At 48.7% G+C, this 24825-nt stretch overlaps 1 protein-coding gene across 1 annotated transcript; it reads left to right on the top strand.

Moving 5' to 3' along the window:
• Window positions 1-8077: 8077 nt before the first annotated feature.
• Window positions 8078-23518, top strand: LOC135827689 (uncharacterized). Its single transcript, XM_065340144.1, has 7 exons — window positions 8078-8084; window positions 11209-11349; window positions 12613-12864; window positions 15291-15362; window positions 15913-16188; window positions 20300-20470; window positions 23304-23518. Exons 1-7 carry the CDS (start codon window positions 8078-8080, stop codon window positions 23516-23518), a joined length of 1134 nt encoding a protein of 377 aa, XP_065196216.1.
• Window positions 23519-24825: the final 1307 nt, after the last annotated feature.

Here is a 24825-nt window from a genome sequence, read left to right as displayed (position 1 = left end):
CACCAGCGAGGCATACGTATACTTAGCATGGACCGTGAGTACCTTGAGAATGAGCGGAGATATATAAAATCATACATTGCATGGAGAAAAACTGAGGAAATGAAAATTGCTCCCAATGAGTATGAAGCGATACACACACTCGGCGAAACATAACAATTGTACTAAACCCATCCCATAATCAACTAAACAACACCCATGCCGAGAATGAAACGAACGCAGCAGCTGCCGGTGAAATTGTTCAAGAAGGCGTATGTGGGAACAGTGTCCAGGTCTGACCTCTTCGCCACACGACTCTCTTTTTGCTAAAAGCTTTCTTCTCGCCGTGACCACGGTTTTTCTTCTTTTTCTCCTGTCTTCTTCTTTTGCTGAGAGCCTTCTGTTCCCATATTTTCTTTTCATCTGTGTCCCCATTCCTCGGTTACTTGGACTTCATTCGCTTCCTTGTCATTGGACATGTTCAGTTCGTTCGGTTTGCGAATTCAAATAAACACAACCATGACAGCACAGCTGGCACTTAGCATGTGTACGTGCCTTGTTTCGTCTTAGATGTAAAGGATGTTTCTTCAGAATTTGGCAATGTTCTTTTTGTGCAGCTGAGAGCGTGTTGCCGGAATGGCAGTATTTTCAAATGTAAGGGATGTGTTCCGAAAAACTGACGAATAGAGGCTACCAAAGGCGTTGGATGCAGGAGCTATGCGGTTGGACACATCGGTGTGGCATAGTCTGTCTGCTGTTATAACTGAGCCAAGGTCCGTGAATTGGCTGACATCCTGTATAGCATTTCCTTGCATGTTTAGTGGGGTACGGTCGATGTTTCTGAGTTGGTGACCAACAGCCATGAACACCGTCTTTGTCATGACGCACGCACACATACACACATGCACCCGCCACCACGACCACGACCACCCCCCTCACACAAACACACACACATAATACACACACACACATACACACACATGGACACACCACCACCACCACCCCCCCCCCCCTTCCCCTCACACACACACCCACACACCTCAGACCTCAGACCTGCCCATCGCGGAAGCGGATCGCGGATGATGTTAGACATAGCAACTTGTGCTGGGATTACACCATTCAACAGCTTGCAAGGCTGATGAATTGACCGCCACTATTTTTAGCCTGGTATCCACGACACAGCTGATTGTAGTGACTTTTCTGGCCAGACACACACACACACACACACACACACACACACACACACACACACACACGCACACCACCACCACCACCACCACCACCACCACCCCCCCCCCCCACCCCCCCTCACACACACACACACACACACACACACACACACACACACACACACACACACACACACACACACACACACACACACACACACACACACACACACACACACACACACACACACACACACACACATAGACTGGGTGGATTTTACTTATTCCCTTCTTTTTTATGTTTTCTTCTAACTTTGTGCGCAGCCCTCAGGTGTAATGTACCAGCAGTGCAATTTGCTATCCGCACTGCTTCCGTGTTAAAGTATCGTGAATCGGCTATATACTCTTGTCAAAATGGATACTTCATGATTGGTCAATCCAAAGTTTCATGCAATACGGATGCCGCTCTGGTTGGACCAGCGTGTTACCGTAAGTCTTGTAACGCTCTCTGCTGACTACCCCCCCCCCCCTCCCCCCCCCCCCCCGCCTGATTAGTATCCACATACTACCGTGACAAGTAGATCTGGTCTCACAAAGCTCACAGAGCTCATTGACTTGTCAGTTTGAGCACTCTGGCAAGGTAAGTTCGGGCCTGATTTAAATCTGGCTTTGGAAATTGTATCTTCATTGCTATCAGGTTCGGCCTCATTTTCTCTGTGCTGGACTGATGAGTTCACAAAGAACGAAACAGCATGCTGTCCACAGGTTGAGTAGAGATGGTCTATAGTTTAACCGGTTTTAGTTGCGCTCTGCTATAATAAGGATCTGCTTCACCGGAAGTAGAATAGAATAGGCGGGCTTTGACCACTTTGTGGAGGGTCTGATCTATTCAGCTCTCACTGCTTTGCGGCCCCGGTCACGCATCCATTCTAAAGTAGCGGTTCTGCTGAAGCGACGATGCAGGAGCAAAAAATACCCTGGCGACTGCGAGAAGTGCAGCTACCTCTCCAGCGGTAACTCAAATCTGATGCCTCCAAAATTTTAGGAGCGGCACTCTCGCTCTTTTGGTTTCAACAACACCTGGATATGGACTTTCTACGAGAAATTTGTATGCGTATGATGTCCATGAAAAAAACATGCATGTCAGATCAGGGGCAGATAGTCATGGACTCCAAACCGTATGCACCACCTTCCAATTCTCTCTCACTTTTCCGCCAAAGTAGAGCTTGCTTTGTCTGTCATGTGTGACCATACACGCATGGTTCCGCTGGAGAGGCAACAGTCTTGCTGCCGCTGCCGCACCTTGGCGCTGAAGTGGAACCCTAGCGCATGTGTGATGGGGCCCTTCGGAGCTGTGTCAGCATCTTTATCCATAGAGGACATTGGCATTGCTATGGATGTGCAGACCTCTAGCCCAGTCGCCAATGAACCCCTGATTGTTTGTGCTGCTTGTAGTGATTGTAATTAATGACTGCCTGTAGTGTGTACAGTCAGACCTCTCTTATCCGGTCCTCTTTTATCCGGATCCGCAAGAAAATTGTTTGTTACCGATTTACAGCATACGTAATGCATACATACAGTACGTGTGTTCAATTATCCGCTTCCCAAACTCATCCGGATGCTTTTGTGGAAAACGGATGTGTGCGGTTCATTTTTTCCGATAATCACGCATTTTCAGTAATGTTTCTTGATTACATGTGTGGTTGCTTGCACTGTGCGAATCAAAGTTTGAGTGTTTGTGTCGCGTAAGCTCTCGTACACCTAACACACTGGCCACCCGTTTTCACTGACCACCTGTTTTTGTTCTGTTTGGTTATCGTGCATACCAGCTTCGGCAGCACCGACCAAGTACCGTTACTGCCACTCGTCACTCATTCTACTATCCCAGCGCGCACTTAACTACAAAGCAGCCAAAGAGCTTTGCGGGCGCTACAACGGAACTATTCTATCGGAGGCATCATTCAGAGCTGGCTGCGCACATTACGTAGCACCACATGACAGTGCCACATGGGTAGGAGCACCAAGGGCAGGAAACAAAGCACTCGATACGTGGAACCGCCAAACGGACTTAGCCTCCGAGTTGTATACTCTTTGCGAGATTTGTAAGTCTGCCATTGATCCGTCTGTCATCGATCTGTTTTCTTTTTTTCTTTTTTTAAATATGTTCACATAACCAGCTCGAAAAGAATAAGGAAAGACAATGGTACGGAGACTAGGACAAACTGACAAGTAATGAGCAGGCGCTGTGCTGAGACGCAGCAGTGATGGTGGGGCATTGATGACTCTGCCGACCTGAGGTCTCGGCATCACGGCCAAGAACACGCACCAAAAACCAAGAAAAAAAAGAAGATAGAGCTGTACCGGTCAGAAAGATGCGAAAAACCCAAGGTTTAACACGAGCGAGTGTGGGGGAGAAACTATCATAGCATCAAAATATTCATAGGGAATCGACTGCCCAGAGCCAGTTTGTGCTGAGAAGATAAACGCTCGATTTGAATGATTGCATCCTCTTGCTGTGGGGAGGCTGTGACAGGAGAGCGGCAGGGAGGGGGAGAGTTCCAATCGCTGATGCTGCAGTGTGGGAACGAGCGCTTCACCGCCAGCGGCGCAGATGCAGGCAGCTGGTGTGGTCATGGCCACTGACACTACCGTGCACGCTGCGGGTTCTGGGGTTGGCAGAGGTGATATGGCGCGTTGGCAACACAGAGAGCAGCTGTGGAGGTCCAGGCAAGTTGTGCAGCTTGTACAGGCAGGCAAGCGAGGCAACGGTACGGCGGATGGCCAAGCTGGGTAGGTGTGTCCCAGGGCCGATAGCATGGAGGGCGCGGCACTAAACATTGTTCAGACGCTGGAGGTGACTCTGCGCAGCTCCCATCCATACAAGAGGCGCATACTCCATGAATGGTCGTACGAACACCTTATACACTGTCGTCCGGCCGGCGATAGTGAGGGTGTGGGCGGCTCTGTTTAGGACTCCAAGCCGTTGGTGTGCACGGGTGGCTACGGAGCGTAGGTGATTGCCAAAGGTCAACTTGGCGTCCACCTTCACACCGAGGAGGGTGATGCTGGTTGTCTCGAGCACCAGTGTGCCACCAAACAGGAGTGGGGGGGGGGGGGGAGATCTAAGCCGGCGCGTCTGAAGGTGGCTGTCCTGGCCTATTATTTAGTTGGTTTAGTTTGGTTCTGTTTAGAACAGATGGCAATGATATAACGTCATGGTGCGCAAATTCAGGGCTCACAGCATCACACAAAAGCATGGGCGCCATTTTGGACAGGCCGCTGTTACATGAGCCAGCCAGCATGCCAGAATCGTGTAAATGCGATCAGGCAGATATCTCTGAAAACTTGAAAGTGGGGTGCATTCACAATGTTCATTTGTACCAATGCTTTTGCCTAGGCCTCTGAAACTCTAGGAACATACTCTCAATACCCATTGTAAGGATTTGTCCGAGAGTTTTTTTTGTTTTAATCGATACAGTTTGGCGTATATATGGAGCCAAAGTATCAGTTGGTGCAGGCGTAATTCTGATTTGGATTATTGTACTAAAATTGAAAAGTCTCTCGGAGAACAGTTTCCTCTGAGACAAAAATGCGATAATACTCATAAAAAGGACACACTTCAGGCTCATTACAAACATCTTGAAAGTTTTTGTCTTCACAAGTATACTTTCAAGCCTTCTCATCAGGTGAAATACAGGCAAGGGAAAAGGAACAGTGGATTAAAATTTTAATACAGTAAGAAGGTAAGTCTCGGAGAAGTTCTTCTAATTTTCCTAGTGATTATTTTAAAGCTATTGGCCATCAAAATCGGGCCAGAGACGGGTACAAACGAACATTTCAAAGGCAACCCTATCTGCAGTGCAGCTGCGAGGAAGAACCGCGCGCGCTGCACTTGTTGTGAATGCGGAAACAACACTAGCAGCAAAGCAATTTTTTGAAATGTTTTTGCTACTCGCCTGGCGTTTCATCGCTGTGTCCTCCAGGAGTTATCATGGTTATGGCAGACCGAAGAAATACATGGCCAGCTCAACGGCGAAGCCATTGGACTTGTTCTCTTGCAACGAAACGGAGTGGCGAATCAAATAATTCACAACTCCACATCGTCACCACTGCGCTACACGGCTCTTCGCAGACCAGCCGTATATTTACGTTTACACAACAGGACTTCACGGCGGAGAAACTAAAACTAGAACACGACGTGAGTCATTGCTCCATGCCGTCAAGGAATGCTAGTCCTTTCCCTCTCCCGTCACCCGCGCCTGTGCATCAGCGGCGTAGCTGCCCGGCTGTAGATGTTGAACTCTTTCGTCAACGACTGCAGGATTCTGCTCGGGGCTACTTTTCGCAGGACTCCGTGTGCTGACAGTCTGAATGAAGCCTTCGGCCGATAAGGCCAACACTCCTCGCGAAATAATCCACTTGGAAGGAAACAAGAACTACCGAAATGAAATAGAGATAGTGAGACGGTCTCCGGCTATCTCCTTCACCATTCTCGACTCAGTCCTTGTCACAGCAACTAAGCCGAAGCAAGTCAAAATCTCCTTGCGCGACTGCGTTCTACGCCTGCGCTTAGCGGTCACGCGATTTCGTTTCTATGGTGATCAGATCCAAGATGTCCTCCCACGTAATCGAGGTTTTGGCATGATTGCTGTGAGCCCTGAAATTCGCTCTTTTACGATGTAAGGTGTCCACCAATAATAAATGGCCTGATTTTTTATCAAATCTTGCCAATTCTTATCAACCACCACACCACACCGCTGCGCTCTCCGGCCGAACTCAACACGTTGCCACAGCACACCGTCAGCAATACGACACTTCAGTTGGTTTTCTGCTCCTTCAGACCGCAGCTGTTTCGATCATCAGGATCTCGTCAGTGAAGGTTGATAATGTAGAATGGCTAACAGATAGTGAATTTCACTCTATTGCAGCAAAAAGGGGCAAACATAATGGCGCATCTTAGGCGTGAAGATTAATGCGCGAATATTAAGGCTAAGCAAAGGCGATACTGATAGACTACACTGAGGATACTAGTAATATAAAGAGTGTTAGTGAGAGTACAGGTATGTAGTGATAGCCAGATGTGACTTTGATAGATGGCACAGTATACCATGGCAAGTAGCAACACGAGAGGCCCCTGAGCATTCACTCCATCCACTCGCTCACCATACAGCACAGCACCTCACCATTGTCACGTCACAGCCATTCTTCAGTTGTCATGAGAATGCCGTAGGTTAGCAATGAAGTGATTAAGTGAAAAACACGTGCTCACAAAGTATCTTGCCAAATCAATTCTTCTAATGTGTAGGGACAAGGAAAAGACCTAAAAATGATGTGTTTAATACCATGAAAAAGATTTCATGACAACGAGTTCATTGATGAAGAAAAAAATTGTATCACCGTACAATCCCGCCAAATCACCCCTACCTCCGCCACTCTTCAAGTAGGTGTAGGTGGGGAGGGGCAGATGGGCGAGTCCTACTTTCTGCATTCAGTGCTACATGAATTACTCACCCTACGAAATGTGTTCGTGCATCTCGTACACCGACCAAAGGTCAAGAGCCAGGAGTCGTTCAGACCCATCAAAACTCAGGGTTTGTGCGATCCCTGGTCAAGAGGGGGGGGGGGGGGCACTGCTGCGTACATTTTTCAACCGGGTCGAGCACGCGTCTGCAGTACAATACGGCATCACAGAGTCCTACGAGGATACAATCCATCACTTCCCAGACAAGAAGTCAGGAAGGGTGTATGGAAGAGGCGGCGGGGCGCTCTGGCGGGATTTTACAGTACACGTTTACAATGCTATTGTTACCCTGTAGGACACTGCGAGAAGAAGAGGTAAAGCTTGATAGGCATGGAAAGACTCTTCACAGTTTTGACCCTTCTTCAGCAACCTGAAACATACTTTGTCCAGTGCCCTTAATTTGTGGATTGGAAGTAAATTTACATATTACCGCTATCAAGAAATTGAAACTGCCTTATGGATGTCCCTCACATTTGGCAATGATGTTCTTTTGGTTATTTGGAGAGTACCTACTAAGTTTCATGATGCTGTTACCTACAGAACTTAACTTACTACTTTGTCCGGCAATCGTATACTAGTAGGCTGTTCTTGTCAAAACCAGTACAGAAAAGAAGAAGAAATTCTGCAGAAGGGTGGCTCGAACCTTCGACGGGCATATCGTCATGATATGTCCACGTGAGACCTGCTCAAGACCTGCTCAAGACCTGCTCAAGACCTGCTCAAGACCTGCTCAAGACCTGTTCAAGACCTGCTCAAGACCTGCTCAAGACCTGCTCAAGACCTGCTCAAAAGAACGCCCAAAGAACTACTGTAAACTGACCAATATTCGCGTCAATAAATTTTCGCGATTTCTTAGACCCAGCGAGTTTGCGATGGCAAACGTTTGCGATGGCAAACGTTTGCGAAGCACTGCGGCCACCTACATACACCTGTCGTGCAAGCGTACAACCCAGGGAAGTTTGTCTTACAACCTGGGAGAACCGTCGGCTGCCGAAGCCGATGTGACACACCCACTGTTGACGTTTGATTTCGCGCTGGGTAATATTCGCGATACGCTCTTATGGCGAAAATAGCGAACATTAATTCGCTGCCAATATTAGACAGTTTGCAGTATTTATTGGTTTCCTTTCGAGCTACCTGAACTGTCACGTTTTTGGGTTTTCTCTGTTGAATTTGGAACACTGCTATTCTCGTTGCCCTCACTGTGTTCTGTGTACAGCTGGTGTCAAGTGCCATGTACCTAGCATTGATAACGGCGTTGTCAAGAAGGCAACCATCTGGTACACGGAGAGCGCTAGCTATTCGTGCAACGCTGGTCGTGAGCTCGTGGGAGATGCCACGCCGATGTGCACAGCTCACGGGACACTCACGTCAGTGCCGTTCTGTTCCAAGCCTAGCGGTGAGTCAAAGCATGTCCTGTAAGGCAAACACATATGCTCTGACGTCAAAACATATGGGTGCATGGTCAGTGTAAAAATGTCTATTTATGGTTAAACTGCGTAAAACGCCGTACCAGAAAATCAAGAATGTCAAGAAAGAAAGAAAGATGAGAAAGAAATGGTCTTTCCTTCTTGGCGGAAGGAGGTCCCAGCCGCTCGCACTCGAGTGTCAGGCAAGAAGTGAGTTAAGTAATGTTTACATTTGAACAAGAAGACGCCAACGCACCGATGTCTGGAGTAATGACTGTGGTATGGGTGCCGAAGGCGGCACAGCAACAGCGAAGGCGGCACAGCAACAGCGAAGGCGGCACAGCAACAGCGAAGGCGGCACAGCAACAGCGAAGGCGGCACAGCAACAGCGAAGGCGGCACAGCAACAGCGAAGGCGGCACAGCAACAGCGAAGGCGGCACAGCAACAGCGAAGGCGGCACAGCAACAGCGAAGGCGGCACAGCAACAGCGAAGGCGGCACAGCAACAGCGAAGGCGGCACAGCAACAGCGAAGGCGGCACAGCAACAGCGAAGGCGGCACAGCAACAGCGAAGGCGGCACAGCAACAGCGAAGGCGGCACAGCAACAGCGAAGGCGGCACAGCAACAGCGAAGGCGGCACAGCAACAGCGAAGGCGGCACAGCAACAGCGAAGGCGGCACAGCAACAGCGAAGGCGGCACAGCAACAGCGAAGGCGGCACAGCAACAGCGAAGGCGGCACGGCAACAGCGAAGGCGGCACAGCAACAGCGAAGGCGGCACAGCAACAGCGAAGGCGGCACAGCAACAGCGAAGGCGGCACAGCAACAGCGAAGGCGGCACAGCAACAGCGAAGGCGGCACAGCAACAGCGAAGGCGGCACAGCAACAGCGAAGGCGGCACAGCAACAGCGAAGGCGGCACAGCAACAGCGAAGGCGGCACAGCAACAGCGAAGGCGGCACAGCAACAGCGAAGGCGGCACAGCAACAGCGAAGGCGGCACAGCAACAGCGAAGGCGGCACAGCAACAGCGAAGGCGGCACAGCAACAGCGAAGGCGGCACAGCAACAGCGAAGGCGGCACAGCAACAGCGAAGGCGGCACAGCAACAGCGAAGGCGGCACAGCAACAGCGAAGGCGGCACAGCAACAGCGAAGGCGGCACAGCAACAGCGAAGGCGGCACAGCAACAGCGAAGGCGGCACAGCAACAGCGAAGGCGGCACAGCAACAGCGAAGGCGGCACAGCAACAGCGAAGGCGGCACAGCAACAGCGAAGGCGGCACAGCAACAGCGAAGGCGGCACAGCAACAGCGAAAGCGGCACAGCAACAGCGAAGGCGGCACGGCAACAGCGAAGGCGGCACAGCAACAGCGAAGGCGGCACAGCAACAGCGAAGGCGGCACAGCAACAGCGAAGGCGGCACAGCAACAGCGAAGGCGGCACAGCAACAGCGAAGGCGGCACAGCAACAGCGAAGGCGGCACAGCAACAGCGAAGGCGGCACAGCAACAGCGAAAGCGGCACAGCAACAGCGAAGGCGGCACGGCAACAGCGAAGGCGGCACAGCAACAGCGAAGGCGGCACAGCAACAGCGAAGGCGGCACAGCAACAGCGAAGGCGGCACAGCAACAGCGAAGGCGGCACAGCAACAGCGAAGGCGGCACAGCAACAGCGAAGGCGGCACAGCAACAGCGAAGGCGGCACAGCAACAGCGAAGGCGGCACAGCAACAGCGAAGGCGGCACAGCAACAGCGAAGGCGGCACAGCAACAGCGAAAGCGGCACAGCAACAGCGAAGGCGGCACGGCAACAGCGAAGGCGGCACAGCAACAGCGAAGGCGGCACAGCAACAGCGAAGGCGGCACAGCAACAGCGAAGGCGGCACAGCAACAGCGAAGGCGGCACAGCAACAGCGAAGGCGGCACAGCAACAGCGAAGGCGGCACAGCAACAGCGAAGGCGGCACAGCAACAGCGAAGGCGGCACAGCAACAGCGAAGGCGGCACAGCAACAGCGAAGGCGGCACAGCAACAGCGAAGGCGGCACAGCAACAGCGAAGGCGGCACAGCAACAGCGAAGGCGGCACAGCAACAGCGAAGGCGGCACAGCAACAGCGAAGGCGGCACAGCAACAGCGAAGGCGGCACAGCAACAGCGAAGGCGGCACAGCAACAGCAAAGGCGGCACAGCAACAGCGAAGGCGGCACAGCAACAGCGAAGGCGGCACAGCAACAGCGAAGGCGGCACAGCAACAGCGAAGGCGGCACAGCAACAGCGAAGGCGGCACAGCAACAGCGAAGGCGGCACAGCAACAGCGAAGGCGGCACAGCAACAGCGAAGGCGGCACAGCAACAGCGAAGGCGGCACAGCAACAGCGAAGGCGGCACAGCAACAGCGAAGGCGGCACAGCAACAGCGAAGGCGGCACAGCAACAGCGAAGGCGGCACAGCAACAGCGAAGGCGGCACAGCAACAGCGAAGGCGGCACAGCAACAGCGAAGGCGGCACAGCAACAGCAAAGGCGGCACAGCAACAGCGAAGGCGGCACAGCAACAGCGAAGGCGGCACAGCAACAGCGAAGGCGGCACAGCAACAGCGAAGGCGGCACAGCAACAGCGAAGGCGGCACAGCAACAGCGAAGGCGGCACAGCAACAGCGAAGGCGGCACAGCAACAGCGAAGGCGGCACAGCAACAGCAAAGGCGGCACAGCAACAGCGAAGGCGGCACAGCAACAGCGAAGGCGGCACAGCAACAGCGAAGGCGGCACAGCAACAGCGAAGGCGGCACAGCAACAGCGAAGGCGGCACAGCAACAGCGAAGGCGGCACAGCAACAGCGAAGGCGGCACAGCAACAGCGAAGACGGCACAGCAACAGCGAAGGCGGCACAGCAACAGCGAAGGCGGCACAGCAACAGCGAAGGCGGCACAGCAACAGCGAAGGCGGCACAGCAACAGCGAAGGCGGCACAGCAACAGCGAAGGCGGCACAGCAACAGCGAAGGCGGCACAGCAACAGCGAAGGCGGCACAGCAACAGCGAAGGCGGCACAGCAACAGCGAAAGCGGCGAAATGCGGTTCGTCAGGGTGCGCACAGCGCGCTAATTTATCTCCTTGTTCTGCCCTGTGGACTTGTCGTGCAGCCAAGAATTGCCGTATTTACCCGGGGCTGAAATTTGATGCAGACAAGTACATATGCCAGCTTGGCTATATTCCATCGGGCAATCTTACTCGCAGATGTGAAGCAGACGATGGTCAAGTTTACCATGTGCCAAGATGTTACAGTGAGTAGTGTAAAACGTTTCTTTCCGTCTGTACAGTCGATCCTTATGGGCACTAAATCATTACAGCATTACATCGTTACATCATCTCGTACAGAGGTACGAATTTCCGTAGTTGTGCACATGCAGGGTTGGGTGCACACTGTGTGCCATGCCTGCACATTCCACCAATTTAGCCCAAAACTACCGACTGGCAGACAGTCGCTTTTCCAGCTTTTACAGTTTATTATTATTATTAGACACCCTTAGCAAAAAACGTAATGTTGTAACGGTATTATCGTAAGGGGGAAAATACCGTGATTTGGGTTCGACCTTTAGCAAGATGCACGCTATTTTTAGTACGCTGTTGCCACGAGAATAGCTTTGATTTCGCGCGGTACAACCATTTTTGTCACCATATACGCGATACAAGGTGAAATGCGTACGGACTATGCAATATTTGGCCAAAACACGTACCGTTGGTCACAACGATAAATCAGCCCCCATAACGTTTATACGCTGCAGCTTCAACGCTATTTGGGTGATCAAGGTACGAGTACCGTAAAAAATAGCGTTACCGTTGTTTGCTAAGGGTGTCTATTATTGCAAATAACGCTGCGTAATTACACGAATGCATAAAAACCAGCATTTGCTTCCCGGAAGGATTCACAAACAAAAGACAAAAACACCATGGCTCAATGTAACTGCACATACGAAAAGCAGCTTCTATTGTCAAGTTCGAGTGGCAATGTCAGAAAGACGGTAGACAGTTCGTGCACCCTGCAGGGGATAAGTCAAGGACGCGGCTCGGCAGAGGAAGATGAGTGCCGCAGGGTGCCATTCCACCGTGACTTATCCCCTGCCAACTGCCGCAGCTGATTAAGGCCTCTAAGCGTGCCCAGGCGAATGCCGAGTCGGGCTAGGCAGTCCTGAGAAACAGCGGAGAGGAGAGTTGTCCTGGGTTGGCCCAGTCGACCGCTCAGGCTCGCGGTGGCTGAAAACTCTAACACGCGCTGTGGGGGAGAGCTCTTCTGCATTCTCAGTACATGACCAAGGAACTCCCAACACCGTTGGTCAATCTCGAGCGAAAATTTCATCTGTACGACATCTGCGGCTCAGCACCAATTTCATCAGTTTGGTTGGAACCAATAACTAGCCAGATCTTCGTCCAAAAAAGTAGTTGCATGAAATAATTTAACATACAGATCACACAATAGGGTTTTGTAAAAGTTTTTGCTTGTTTTGTTCCTTTTAGCTCTTTTTGTTTCTTATTGTGACTGACTGCAGCCTCTCGCCCGAGCAACTACCAATACTGTAGCTCATCTTCGTCTATAATTATCCCATCGTACGAAAAGTTAACACAACTTCCAGCACAAGAGTTTTGCAAACTTTACAATGCCCCCTTCATATCGGACGCATCGATCAGCGCTCAATGTGCTCTTCACCTAGTCGGTCCAGGAGAATCAGTAACTCGTGTCGCATTAGACAGCACTCCGGCACGACGTTGGCAATTTCCTCTTCTTACTCTATGCGAGCTACGTAAGTTGGTTGCCAATGTCTTCACAGCATGTGTTATAGTATATGTACTCCTGTTAGATATGTACTCCTGTTAGATAGGTACTCATGTGTACTGTACACAGTAGTAATATATCTACTTATGTAGCACTGGCATGATCACACCGCGCGTGCTCTTGTTCAGGGACTCCCCCCAATCTGCTAGCGCTTCCCAGATGCTTGTGGGCATGGGGGTCAGGACACAACAGTTTGATCGTCTTCAAGGGAAAATCGCACTCAACACAAATCAGAGTCCTCGTTTTTGCACTATCCACGCACGTTCGTTAAACTTCATTTTCTCCAGAAATCAGCAATTCCCGAGCAGCAAGCAGGCTGTGTTGTGAACTGTGGTATAAGACGAGAGCCAGGAGAGACGACCCAGCAATCAGTAAAGTCCACAAGATGGCCACCAGTCTATTCAATCGTGGCTTTCATCATGTTAATTTTTCACTTTTATGTGCAATTTTAGGCGAAGAAGAATACTCGTGTACTCGAATATTCGATCGGAAAAATAGAAGTACCGTGTTTCCCCGATTATACGTTGCACCTTTTCACACTAAAAATTAATCATGTTTGGTGATAAAGAGGGTACAACTTGCAATCGAGCATGCCTTAGGCGGTGTTTACATGAGGCGTTTCAACCCGGGTTGAGTTCGACCCGGATTAGATTTCAACCCGCCATGCACACAAAACGAATGGCGCGTTTACATGACGCATTACGCTTGACCCGGGTTGAAATTTCGCCCCGGGTTGATTTCAACCCTCCCCTTGGGGCGGGGGGGGGGGGGGGGAGGGTTGAAATCAACCCGGGTCAAGAAAATCGTACAAATGTACTTCTGTGCGTATCTCGCGCCAGGTTTGAACGGCACTGCAGATGCAAATTTCGCGCGAACGGATTCACGTGACCATACAGGACTGTAGAAGTGGACTTTTGGCGGCATATCAGTATTTGACCCGGGTCAACTGTCTTCATGTAAACGCTCACCTCTTTTGTCTATCATACAGACTTTCAACCCGGGCTGAACTCGACCCGGGTTGAAATTTCTCATGTAAACACAGCCCTACTACTGAAGTCAATATATTGCTCAAACCTGGAAATGGGGGTACGACTTATAATCGAGTGCGACCTATAATCGGGGAAATACGGTACTCGAACTTGAAATCGCACTGCATATGTTCAACCCTACAACAAAAGTAGTTTGTTGTCCAAACACGACAACTACCATGACGAAGAAGAAGGCTCAAAGTTTCTTTGAACAATTTTTCCTCCACCAAACCTGGGCAATTCATGGTCCAAACGACGGACCCTGTCCCGTTTTGATCATAACTTTGATGTCACTTGGCCGAATTAGGAGATATTGAGTGTTTTGAAAAGCTTCAGCTCTCTACTCTACTAAGAGTACGTTACGACCATATTCTAACCTTAATTGTTTTGTTAGAGAAGCGAAGATCCATTTTCTATTCATATTTTCGAATGTGCACTTCTTAGCCTGGTTCCCATTCGACCCAACGCAGACGGAGAGGGCCCGCCGGGACGGCTGGGGTGAACTGTGAAATCTTGAATGATTTGTACGACACGGCATACGTCCTGAGTTTACGGCACCATTGTTCTTCTTTTTTCTTTCGTATCACATCAGCATATTTTTTGTATCCGTAATGCCCATGTTGATACCCTGGGCATACTTTCACTATGCTGGGAGGACCCCGGCTATAGCATTCCGACTTCTATGGTTCATGGAGGAAAGGTTACCTATACTGGTACTGAAATTCGACTCCATGCTTCTTTGATATTGTAACGGCATTTGTTACTTTTTTTCTTTTGTAACTCGTCCTCCCTCTCCGCCTTCTTGGTTTTCCCAGCTAGAACTATTGCTAACTCGAAGAGGACGAAAAGCCGAAATGTTGCTTTAAAAAAATGGACAATGTTCTTATTTAGAAGTTGCGACTTCGGCGGTATTAGTGATGAAGTTGGCTGCTCCAACGAGGAACACACAGTTTGTATCCCTGGTGATGGTTTTGCCTGGAGAGCACTATATAAGTGGTGCTTTCAGGCACAATCTAGCTCAGCCTACTCAAGCTCAACTGATGAGGGGTGAATTCCCCAATACACTGTGCATAGAGCAGGTTTGCCAAGTGGAAGGTGCGACATGCTCCTCGTGTGCTCCGGATGGCAGTCGTGAGTCAGTCAAGTGTCAAATTCGGCAGGACGCGTGTGTTGCTCGTTGGACAGTTTTCTTGTTAGAATATTTGCAGCGTTGCCTCGGCATCCTTCAAATACAGCAAAGATATCTTCAGCTGCGTCTGGTCATTGGGTGAAAAGTCCACGTGCAGATAATAACGTTAAAATTGGTATCATTTTATTTGTAGCTTTCTCTTGATTATATTTGCCTTTTCCTTTGTTCTGTTTCCAGCTTGTCTTCCCCTTCGCTATGACCAAACACAGTCCACGTCAACCGCTAGCAATGTCCAGTGCCGATTTGACGGTCAGTACAAATACCCAGGGGGACGCTTTCTTTCTACAACTGCTCCCATCCTGTCTTCTGTCTCATTTTGGTCTCCCGAACTCTCCTTCCGTGTAACACACTAACACATTTTTCTGCCTTTTCGCTGAGCATTTGTGCTCGTTTGGATTTCCAACTATGAGACCTATGCAAAGCTACACCTCAAGTATTCCCTTGCGTTACAACTAACTCTGGACTTCTACTCACGTATTCCCTTGCGCTACAACTAACTGGACGGTGGTAGGCCTGTTGTCACTGTCTGCAATGTTTTCACTATCAACTGTGAGACCACTAATGTTAACGAACATGTAATTCTGACGATTTAACGTTAACATTTGAAGTCGTTATGTGCAAAACGATGTGCACATGTACTGTCCTTTGCAGGTTTTGAGACGGAATTCGTTAGAATTTCACCTCGCTAACCCACAAAATTCCTGAGATCATTGAATCTAATTGACGTTCAAGTATCTGTTCAGTACTCTGCTGTTACTGTTTTCGCTGTTTTTACTGTTGTCGCTGTCTATGTCTGCAGAGTTGCTTGCCTCTGCTCCTTGCAAGGCAACAAAGGGTGCGGTGAGAATCAGCCCCGTCGGCTACACACTTAACTACACTTCGGCACTGGCCGTGTGTAAGTTCTACAACGGAACGCTGCTCTCCGACGCGTCGTATCAGGCTGGGTGCGCTGCAACCCTGACAAGGGCTAACGTAGTAGCATGGAAGGGCTTGCCGAATGGAAATCAGCAAGCCCGTAATACACTTGGAGGCCTGACCGCCCTGTCTACGCCATTGCATGTGACGTGCGAGATACGTAAGTCGACCTTAGGTTGCAACCACACCAGGTACAAAATCATGTGCAAACGGCATTACAGTAGAAATCGTCATGCCGACGCATGCGAAATGCAAAATGCGCTTTGTAGGTTTTCAGCAACTGGCGCACCCCTGTAGAAAGCCACGTTTGTCGTTTTCTTCGTTTTCGCGCTCCATCTCCTGTGTACAACTTTGTTTTTGTACCTGGTTGTCGTACATAGCATCAGCATCAGCATTGTTTTTGAATTTCCCGGTCTTTTCCAGCGCATGGCACACGCTTCGGTACGACAACGTCACGTGCTGGTCGCGTGAAAACGTCATCTATGCACACCGAAAAGTGTAGTGTGGTTGAGTACCGACTTGTACTGAGGTATGAATGAAAATTTGTACTGTGATTTGTACGTAGTGTGGTTGCGGCCTTAGCTTCAATCCGTTAGTAATTTCACTAAAGCAGCTCATAGAAGTAGTAGTGGGAGTGGTTGAGTTCACTGCCCCTTGTGGTCACATTTTGCTGTTTGGAATAAAAATCTCTTTTTCGAGTAGAAGTTAAACAAGCCGCAAGGGAGACAAGAAACCTAACAAAGATAACAATACCGTGACAACCCATAAACACCATGACAACCCAGGAACACTAGGTATAGATTGTAAGGTCGTTTTCATGCGACTATCTTCAGAAATCTTCATTACAACGAGATTTGGACTAACAAAGTAAATAGTATAAGATACCATAATTGTAGTCACAGATTTGTGCAAACAGAAAGCACATGAAGATATCTGAAGATTGTCGCATGACAACGACGTTGAAAACTACTTGGTCCGCGTCAGCAATATTGTCGCTTATCTTTCGACAATTTAAAATTAGACTTTGGACATCAACATGTGCAGTTGAAGTGATAAAACTTGGTACGGTGGAAGGTAAGGTATAGAATGACAACTAGCTATGATGAATTTATTGTTCAAGGAAGGCTTCACACTTTTTCGGTCCCCCTCGTCGCTGCTCTCGGTGCTGGTGACAACTATTTTTGCTCGGGATGGACTCTTTTGCCTTTGCAAGCTGATCTCTCTTCCTCTCCGCTGCCTGGCTGTTTTCTAAAGAGAAGTCGATCGTGATGGTCGCCTTCTCTGTAGGACTTCGCGTGGGCAGCACGACAGTCTGTGTGGTTCTAATCAGACGCCGTTCTTTGCAAGATTTTATTTTGAACGACGACGACGACGACGCGTACAGTACTTGCAAATCTCTTTGTCGCGCTGGATACTCCGGCTCGTTGAGCTGGAGGTAAGGGAGCTGCGATCTCAGCTTGACGAGCGATCCCTGAGGTGAGCGATCTCGGCCGTTCAGCAAAAATGGAGCTGATTCTGAGTAGCCGATTACTTTCTTGTGGCTTGCGCTGCTCTTGGCTGCACAGCGTAACAAGATCATCTATTTTGATGCGGCGCTCTATCAATCAAAATCACCCACCCGTCACTCTCGAAATCCACTCGAAATCTAGCAAGACCTTTCAGGTACTAGAAAACTAACTTACTAACCAAAATTGGGATGAAATGGGCTGCCAAGTGAGCATTGGCGACATATAAACAAAGCTGAAAGATAAGCGACAATATCGCTGACGCGGACCAAGCATATTCTAATTATAGCGTTCCCCTGTTAGGAAATAAGACGGCGCATGCCTCGTATACACGTGCGTACTGCTCTTTTCTCTCCGAAACTCACCACTTGCAAGCCAGATACTAAAGAAAGAAAAAATCACCAGTCACACCACCGGGCATCGCACCAGGGACTTTGCTATTCGGGAACAATGCTCTAACCAACTGAGCTACAGTATGACTCTTATCCATAGTGATGGCAAATCTATACTTCTTCGATTAATCAATATCTGGCTTGCATCATACAGGCAACTCACACCAATCAAGAGGGCCCTCGGCCATTTGCTTGATATTATGGGGAGCGCATCAAACTATGTCCACTGCGAGGTTCCCCTGTTGTCATTTTTATTTTTATTTTTACTATGTTCACATACCCAACCCGTATAATAATAAAGAAAGACAATGGCACTGAGACTAGGACGAACGTGACAACTATCGACCAGAGGCTGCACCGAGCCACAGCAGTCATAGTCGGGTATTAATAGCTCTGCCGACCTGAAGTCTCGGCACCACGGTCAAAATACGCCCCAAGTGAATGCGTCGGACGTATTGCTAACTATAATGAATAGATGTAGTGCAGTCAGACCTCGCTTATCCGGTCCTCTTTTATCCGGATCCCTCACCATCTGGATGAAAATCGTTGGCTACCGATTTACAGCATATGCCATGCATACATACAGTATGTGTGTTCGATTATACGATTTCCTCGCCCATCCGGATAGTTTTGTGGATAACGGATGATGGCGGCTATGCGAGGTCAGACTCTAGTAAATTTTATGATAGGTAAGTGCCTATAGGCGTTGTCGCTTTCTTACAGCGAACCCCAAGTGTTGCTTACGCAGCGCAAAGAAAACAGGTCAAATGCGCAGCATGCCGACACGTTAGAACCACTTGCATCCTGGTGCCTGACGACGGGTCTAGCCCGAAGGTATCTGAAGACGGGTCTAGCCCGAAGGTATCTGAAGACGGGCCTAGCCCGAAGGTATCTGAAGACGGGCCTAGCCCGAAGGTATCTGAAGACGGGCCTAGCCCGAAGGTATCTGAAGACGGGCCTAGCCCGAAGGTATCTGAAGACGGGTCTAGCCCGAAGGTATCTGAAGACGGGTCTAGCCCGAAGGTATCTGAAGACGGGCCTAGCCCGAAGGTATCTGAAGACGGGTCTAGCCCGAAGGTATCTGAAGACGGGCCTAGCCCAAAGGTATGTCATGGATAACTGAATTGTAGTCTGTGCATATCGGGAACTTGTAGAAGCAGCCTGTTAGTTTAAATTGGACACTGAGACATCCGCCATTTTTCAAAAGCCCCATGGTGATTTCAAATCCACAGAGTGTGTCGTAGTCAAATAGAATAACCACTACATGTACATGCAGAACGTGGCCATGTTTGTTTTAACCTAAGTTCTGGACTGCTGGCCATATCCAACTTGTTCTAAAACTTACACGTGTTTGGCTTGATGAAGAAATTTCACATCCACCGCATGCACTCTCTGGCCGACCTCATCACAACCAGCAACATGTCTCCAAGTTGTAGATATTATTATTATAAGCACGTCCGCGTTGCTGGGGCCCCCGTCGGATGGAGGTTGCCCAGGTTCGCATGTGCCACACTGATTATACCAATGCCTCATGACGAAAACATACAGAGAGAAATAAAGCGTGGGGAAACGAAACAAGAACAGTATTCGTACAAGCAAAAAGGAAGCTAAACGATTACGAAAAAATCATGAAGTTGATTGTTCCAACTAGGAACACACGCTTCTTGCCGAACTTGACACTTGACTGAGCGTGTGTTCCTAGTTGGAACAATCAACTTCATGACTATTACCGCCAAAGTCGCAACTTCTAAGTAAAAAAAATTCAACGAAGGAGAAATGGAACGACGGACAGACTACATGAAATTGAAAACACAAGAGCATGGACAGAGTCGAAGGAAGGACGTGAGAGGAGAGGACTAGGGGAAGGGTACACTTAGGTAAAATGAGAAGTGAATGGGAGGTGAACAAAAGAGAAACTGGAAAAAGAACCAGCATACACAGATGACAAATCACGAACGAAGAAGATACAGAGAAAACAAAACAGTGAGGACATGGCAAGCTGACCTGCGAGGAATTCGGTGATGGGGGTTGTGGATATGGACAAGTAAAAGTTCCTCCATACAGCTCTGCTTCTTGGACCACCATAAGTCTGACCCATGAAGGTCAAGAATATTGAATGAATGACTAGAATTATGTAGCAGCACTAAGTATTTGGATAATCAAAGTGCAGACAAAGTCTTCATTATAACAATGAGCAGAAGAAGGTCTCATGAAAATCTGCTAGGAAGTTTAGTTAGTTGTCAGAACTCACACTATTTTGTTTTTACTACGTACAATGTCCGCCTCGCTCATTCTGTTAATTGTTACTGCATGTATGTGTTCTGGTGTCATTTGCAATTCTGGTTTTCTGTTGTTGTCCGCGTTCTGTTCACAGCTACGACATGTCGGGTGCCAGTGATAGATAACGGCGATGCGAATAGCACAGATGTATTGGTCACGGAAGCGGTCGCCTATTCGTGCCGAAGCGCGGGCGAGGTACTTGTGGGTGACGCCAGCCCTACCTGTACCGCTACGGGCCAGCTCAGCTCAGTGCCACACTGCGAGAGTAAGTGCAGAAGAACGGAACATTTTACCGAATGAACGCTATTTTAGCGTTCTCTGCATCGGAAGCAATTCACGATGTAATCTAATAATATAAATATTGATTGTTTAGGAATGGGTTAAACCGTTTGCTCCCACACTGGAGCTGGGGCTATCATTCCGCCGACTTGACTTGACACTTGACTGACTCACGACTGCCATTCAGAGAACACGAGAAGTCCATCGAACCTTAGACTCAGCAAACCAGGCTAAAGTTAATCTATCTCCTGCAGCGTGGAGAGCGCTCTCCACGGAGAGATCCGTTGCCTTCGAGGTCTTGCCGAATCGTATCTACCCACCACAATGGTGGACGGCCACGTTTTTTATGTCGTTTGTGTTGATGGATAGCTCCAGTGCTTGGAACGAGGCAGATTCTGGACCCTCTTGCTCCACATGATGGAGAGCCAAGGATTAATTTAGAAGAAATGAAAAGGACCAAGGAGCTACAAGCTATGGTATGATGTCCTTTAACAGCACCACGGTCGCGGTCAGTGTCGTGCAATGTTATCGCATGAGCTGATTGTTTAGTAACTGGTGGTGTTAGTGCACATAGCGTAATTTGTAGTTCCTTGGTCCTTGTATTTCTTAAAAAAAGAGGGGACAAGTTATCCGTTTTGTCCAATACTTACGATTGTTTTAGTGGTCCGAGTTTCAGAGGTAGCGGAAGAAGAGTTTTAGTGATGAAGTCTGGATGCAAAATTTCTATCGGTGCCTCAAAACCTTTTCGAAAACACTCCTTTCCCTGACATGTCTCACATAACAGCGACGCTGAAATTAACTGAAGCACAGCCGTGTGTCACCCTGACAACAACTACCATGACAATCGCAAGTCATACCTCTTATGATTAGGCCGTCATCACACTATGTTCTCCGACTCTCGTTCATGTCTACGGTGAAAAAACCAAAACGGGTGGTCATGTCATCAGACAGGGACAGTTCTTGATGCGTACCTGCAGTCACGTTTTTTGAGAAAATTGAACCCAAGTACATCGAAGCACAGTACAAGGTCAGTCGGAAAAAGGCTGCGGGAGATACGCACATCATCTAAAAAGTCGTATACCCTCCTCCCTACCACGTCTACTGCTCCCGTTTCCTCTGCTCCAGTTTTCACAGCGTACGCGGATCATCATGACAACCGACCAAAAACTCCTTATTTGGGCGTAGACTCAGCACTTTGAACCATGGTGTGATGACAGTCTTACCTCATCCACATGTCTGTCCCCCGTGAATTGCGCGGACAAACTTGTCAAATTATGCGCACAATTAAGCGACCTTAAACAGTCAATTATGCAAGGATTATGCGGCAATACATTCATTATGCGGGCCTTCTGCATCAAGATTTCCATTGATAAAATAATTATGTCAGATTCGATTTATTTTATCCATTCAAAATAATCTCTGACTCAAAAAGACCCACCTTGCATATCAGGAGCTCCCACACCAACACCAACAACCCAATCTACAGCAACCACAACTAATCCACCATCCAAGCCCATAATCTATTTCTCTATAAAGACTCAATTTTTGTTTCAGTGTCCTTTAGTACAACGACGATTTCTGATGAGTGTTGTACGAAAACTTGTTTGAATCCATATTTTTCCCTACACCATTTCTTCATATTTTCATCGTTTTATTGCACATCGTCTCCACCGTTTTTACATTGCATGAATAAAGTACACAAATGTCGGTTCAGCTAGTTTTATTGATTGCGGTTATCAAAATAATGACATAATTATTGTACTTTCCTTTTGCTGATCTACTCGTGTCTGGATGGTATGAAGATTGAGAAGGCCAGGAATAGTCACTGGATACCTAACTTCACCTGCCTCGGTGGTTTCAGGCCATCGCTGTCCTCCATCTTACTCCTGCTTGGGGAGCGAATACTGCAAAGGCTTCAGCGACGGAAATCTCATTTTCGATTCCGATCCTGAGAAGATCCTGAGAAGATATCGCTGCTACAACTTTCTCCAGACGTAAACCGCCACTATTGCACTAGTAAATATCGACATCAGCTAGAGCAAACTAAAGCAGCGTACCTGAACGAAAACATGATCGAAAGGGCTCAGCGCTGATAAGACACACTTCTTGTCGTGCAGACTGCGACCGAAAATGCGGCCGGATGGTCAATATTGCGCGGACTTTCCTCGCTGTTTTTTTTGCTACGAAATCAAGGTTTATGCGACATCAACGCGGAAGTTGTAAGAAAATGCGATTCATGTTCGATTATGCGAAAAATTGTGCGGCCGCGTAATCACGTAATCCACGGGGGATAGACATGTAGCTGCTCGGACAACCCATGGAACCGTACACATTCTCAATCCGCGTCTGTGAGTGCTGCTCTCTGTTCAACACAAAGTGAATCTCTGCTTTTGTAACTGCCTTTAATCCTTTATTGGTCATTGCCCATCGTAAGATTAACCCTTTGCACGCCGCGTCTTCCCATCGCTTCCCAATCTATATGGTGGTACGGTTGCGTTCCCGTTCCCGGTGCTTGCATTGGAAAGCATCAGATCGTTCTGTTACTTCTCGACGATCCTTACGTCGCGTCCCGTTGAATGTGAACTAGGCTTTACAAAAGACACAGTCACACTACGGTGGATGTTACAGACCAATATTTTTACCTCTACACACACTTGAGAGGAATCAAAAACGTGTCTGCTCTTGATTCCTCTCAAGTGTGTGTACTAGGCTCTGCACCTTGGTGTATTGAGCACTCTCACGAGCAACCACAACTCCCTCCGACTTTACCTTTACTCGTATGTGTCCATTTTTCCTCTTTGCCCTCGTTCTGTGCACAGCTCTCACCTGCAGTGTGCCTGCCATTAGTAACGGCACCGCTGACCAGGCGGCGGTCCAGTATGCACAAACGGTGACCTATTCGTGCAGGGTGGGATTCACGAACGTGGGCAGCTCGTCCGCAACTTGCACAGCTCACGGAAGTCTCAGTGCAATGCCTCACTGTACACGTAAGTCTAGCCTAGACAACGGGTCTGACGTCCTTGCTGCAACATAGTGCTCCATACCACAAGTGCGGGGTGTAATAGACTAGGTAGAACAGCAGAGACCAACATCTTTCTCGTGACTTCGAGTCTCGTGCCCGAAAACACTCGCCTGGTGAGTGTTTTTGAACACGAAACTCCGAGCAGCGTGAAAGTCAATGGTCTCATTTGTTCTGCCTTGCTTAGAGTATATAGATGTATCTCTGAAACTCTCGTAGGGCCTCTCTCTCACTCTTCTTGCTCCTTATTTTATGAAGTCTATTGTTGATTCCTGTGCCAGAGAAACAGACCTACATGTATCAGCAAGAGTACATAACACCCCCCCCCCCCCCGAGTGTGCAACGCCTGATCCAGCTCTGCATTGGGTCTTGGTCGAGCGTAGTCGGATCTTTGCGTCATAATACCGTACACATCTGAGTGGAACCTGGGGAATCGTGGGTACTCTCGGATCAAAAACAACGGTGCCCTGCCTCGAGACCGGCCTTGCACTGGTGTGGAGTGTACTCATGACAGCAGAAGATTCGATTACGCTCGACCAAGACCCTATACGGAGCTGGATCAGGAGTTGCACCCTCTGGGGGTTATGTGCTCTTGGTATCCGCAAGAGTACATAACCCCCCAAGAGTGTGCAACTCCCACATACCCTGCTGTCCCGACAGAATTTCAAGTTGACGTCATTATTTATGACGCAATGCTCCTTGCACCAGTGATTTACAACATGTGTACGGGTGTCAACGCATCACACGTTTTTCTTTGCAATAATTTGTACAGGATCGATCGGCTTCGGTCAACCACAGGTTCCGGATTCGTCTGATAATCCGTGTACAGTGCGCATTGCATCATCAAAATGACGTCAACTTGAAATTCTGTCGGGACAGCACCCATAGTGGAGTTGCACACTCTTGGGGGGTTATGTACTCTTGGTATCCGGCATCCCTGGAGTATAGGCAACACTTGAAATACCATTCACAATTCACCCCACAAGAAGTCTCATTCTTTCCAGAGTGTCTGTAACATAGTCATGAATGTTATGGCTGATTTCTACAGTACGCATTTGTTATAACCCTTCCTCTTCTCAATCTATATGTTATAATTTTGCAGATATACTCCCAGTAAGCCATGAACGGAGACCCGCTCGACTTAGGCCTCGGCCTTTGGGGAATCCATAAATAAATAAATATTAAAAACAGCCGTTTAACGTGATGGTCAAATGAGCCGGAAAAGGCAGGGTAGATGCCTATATCTCGTGACAAAAATCTTGCACTCACATGCTGCTTAAAATATGAAGCCTTATATCCGCCGGAAACCACGGTACATAGCG

Source organism: Sycon ciliatum, chromosome 11 (genome assembly GCF_964019385.1).
Source record: "Sycon ciliatum chromosome 11, ocSycCili1.1, whole genome shotgun sequence".
NCBI lineage: Eukaryota > Metazoa > Porifera > Calcarea > Leucosolenida > Sycettidae > Sycon > Sycon ciliatum.
Note: the sequence above shows the minus strand (reverse complement) of the source record. Positions and strands in the feature narration are given on the sequence as shown.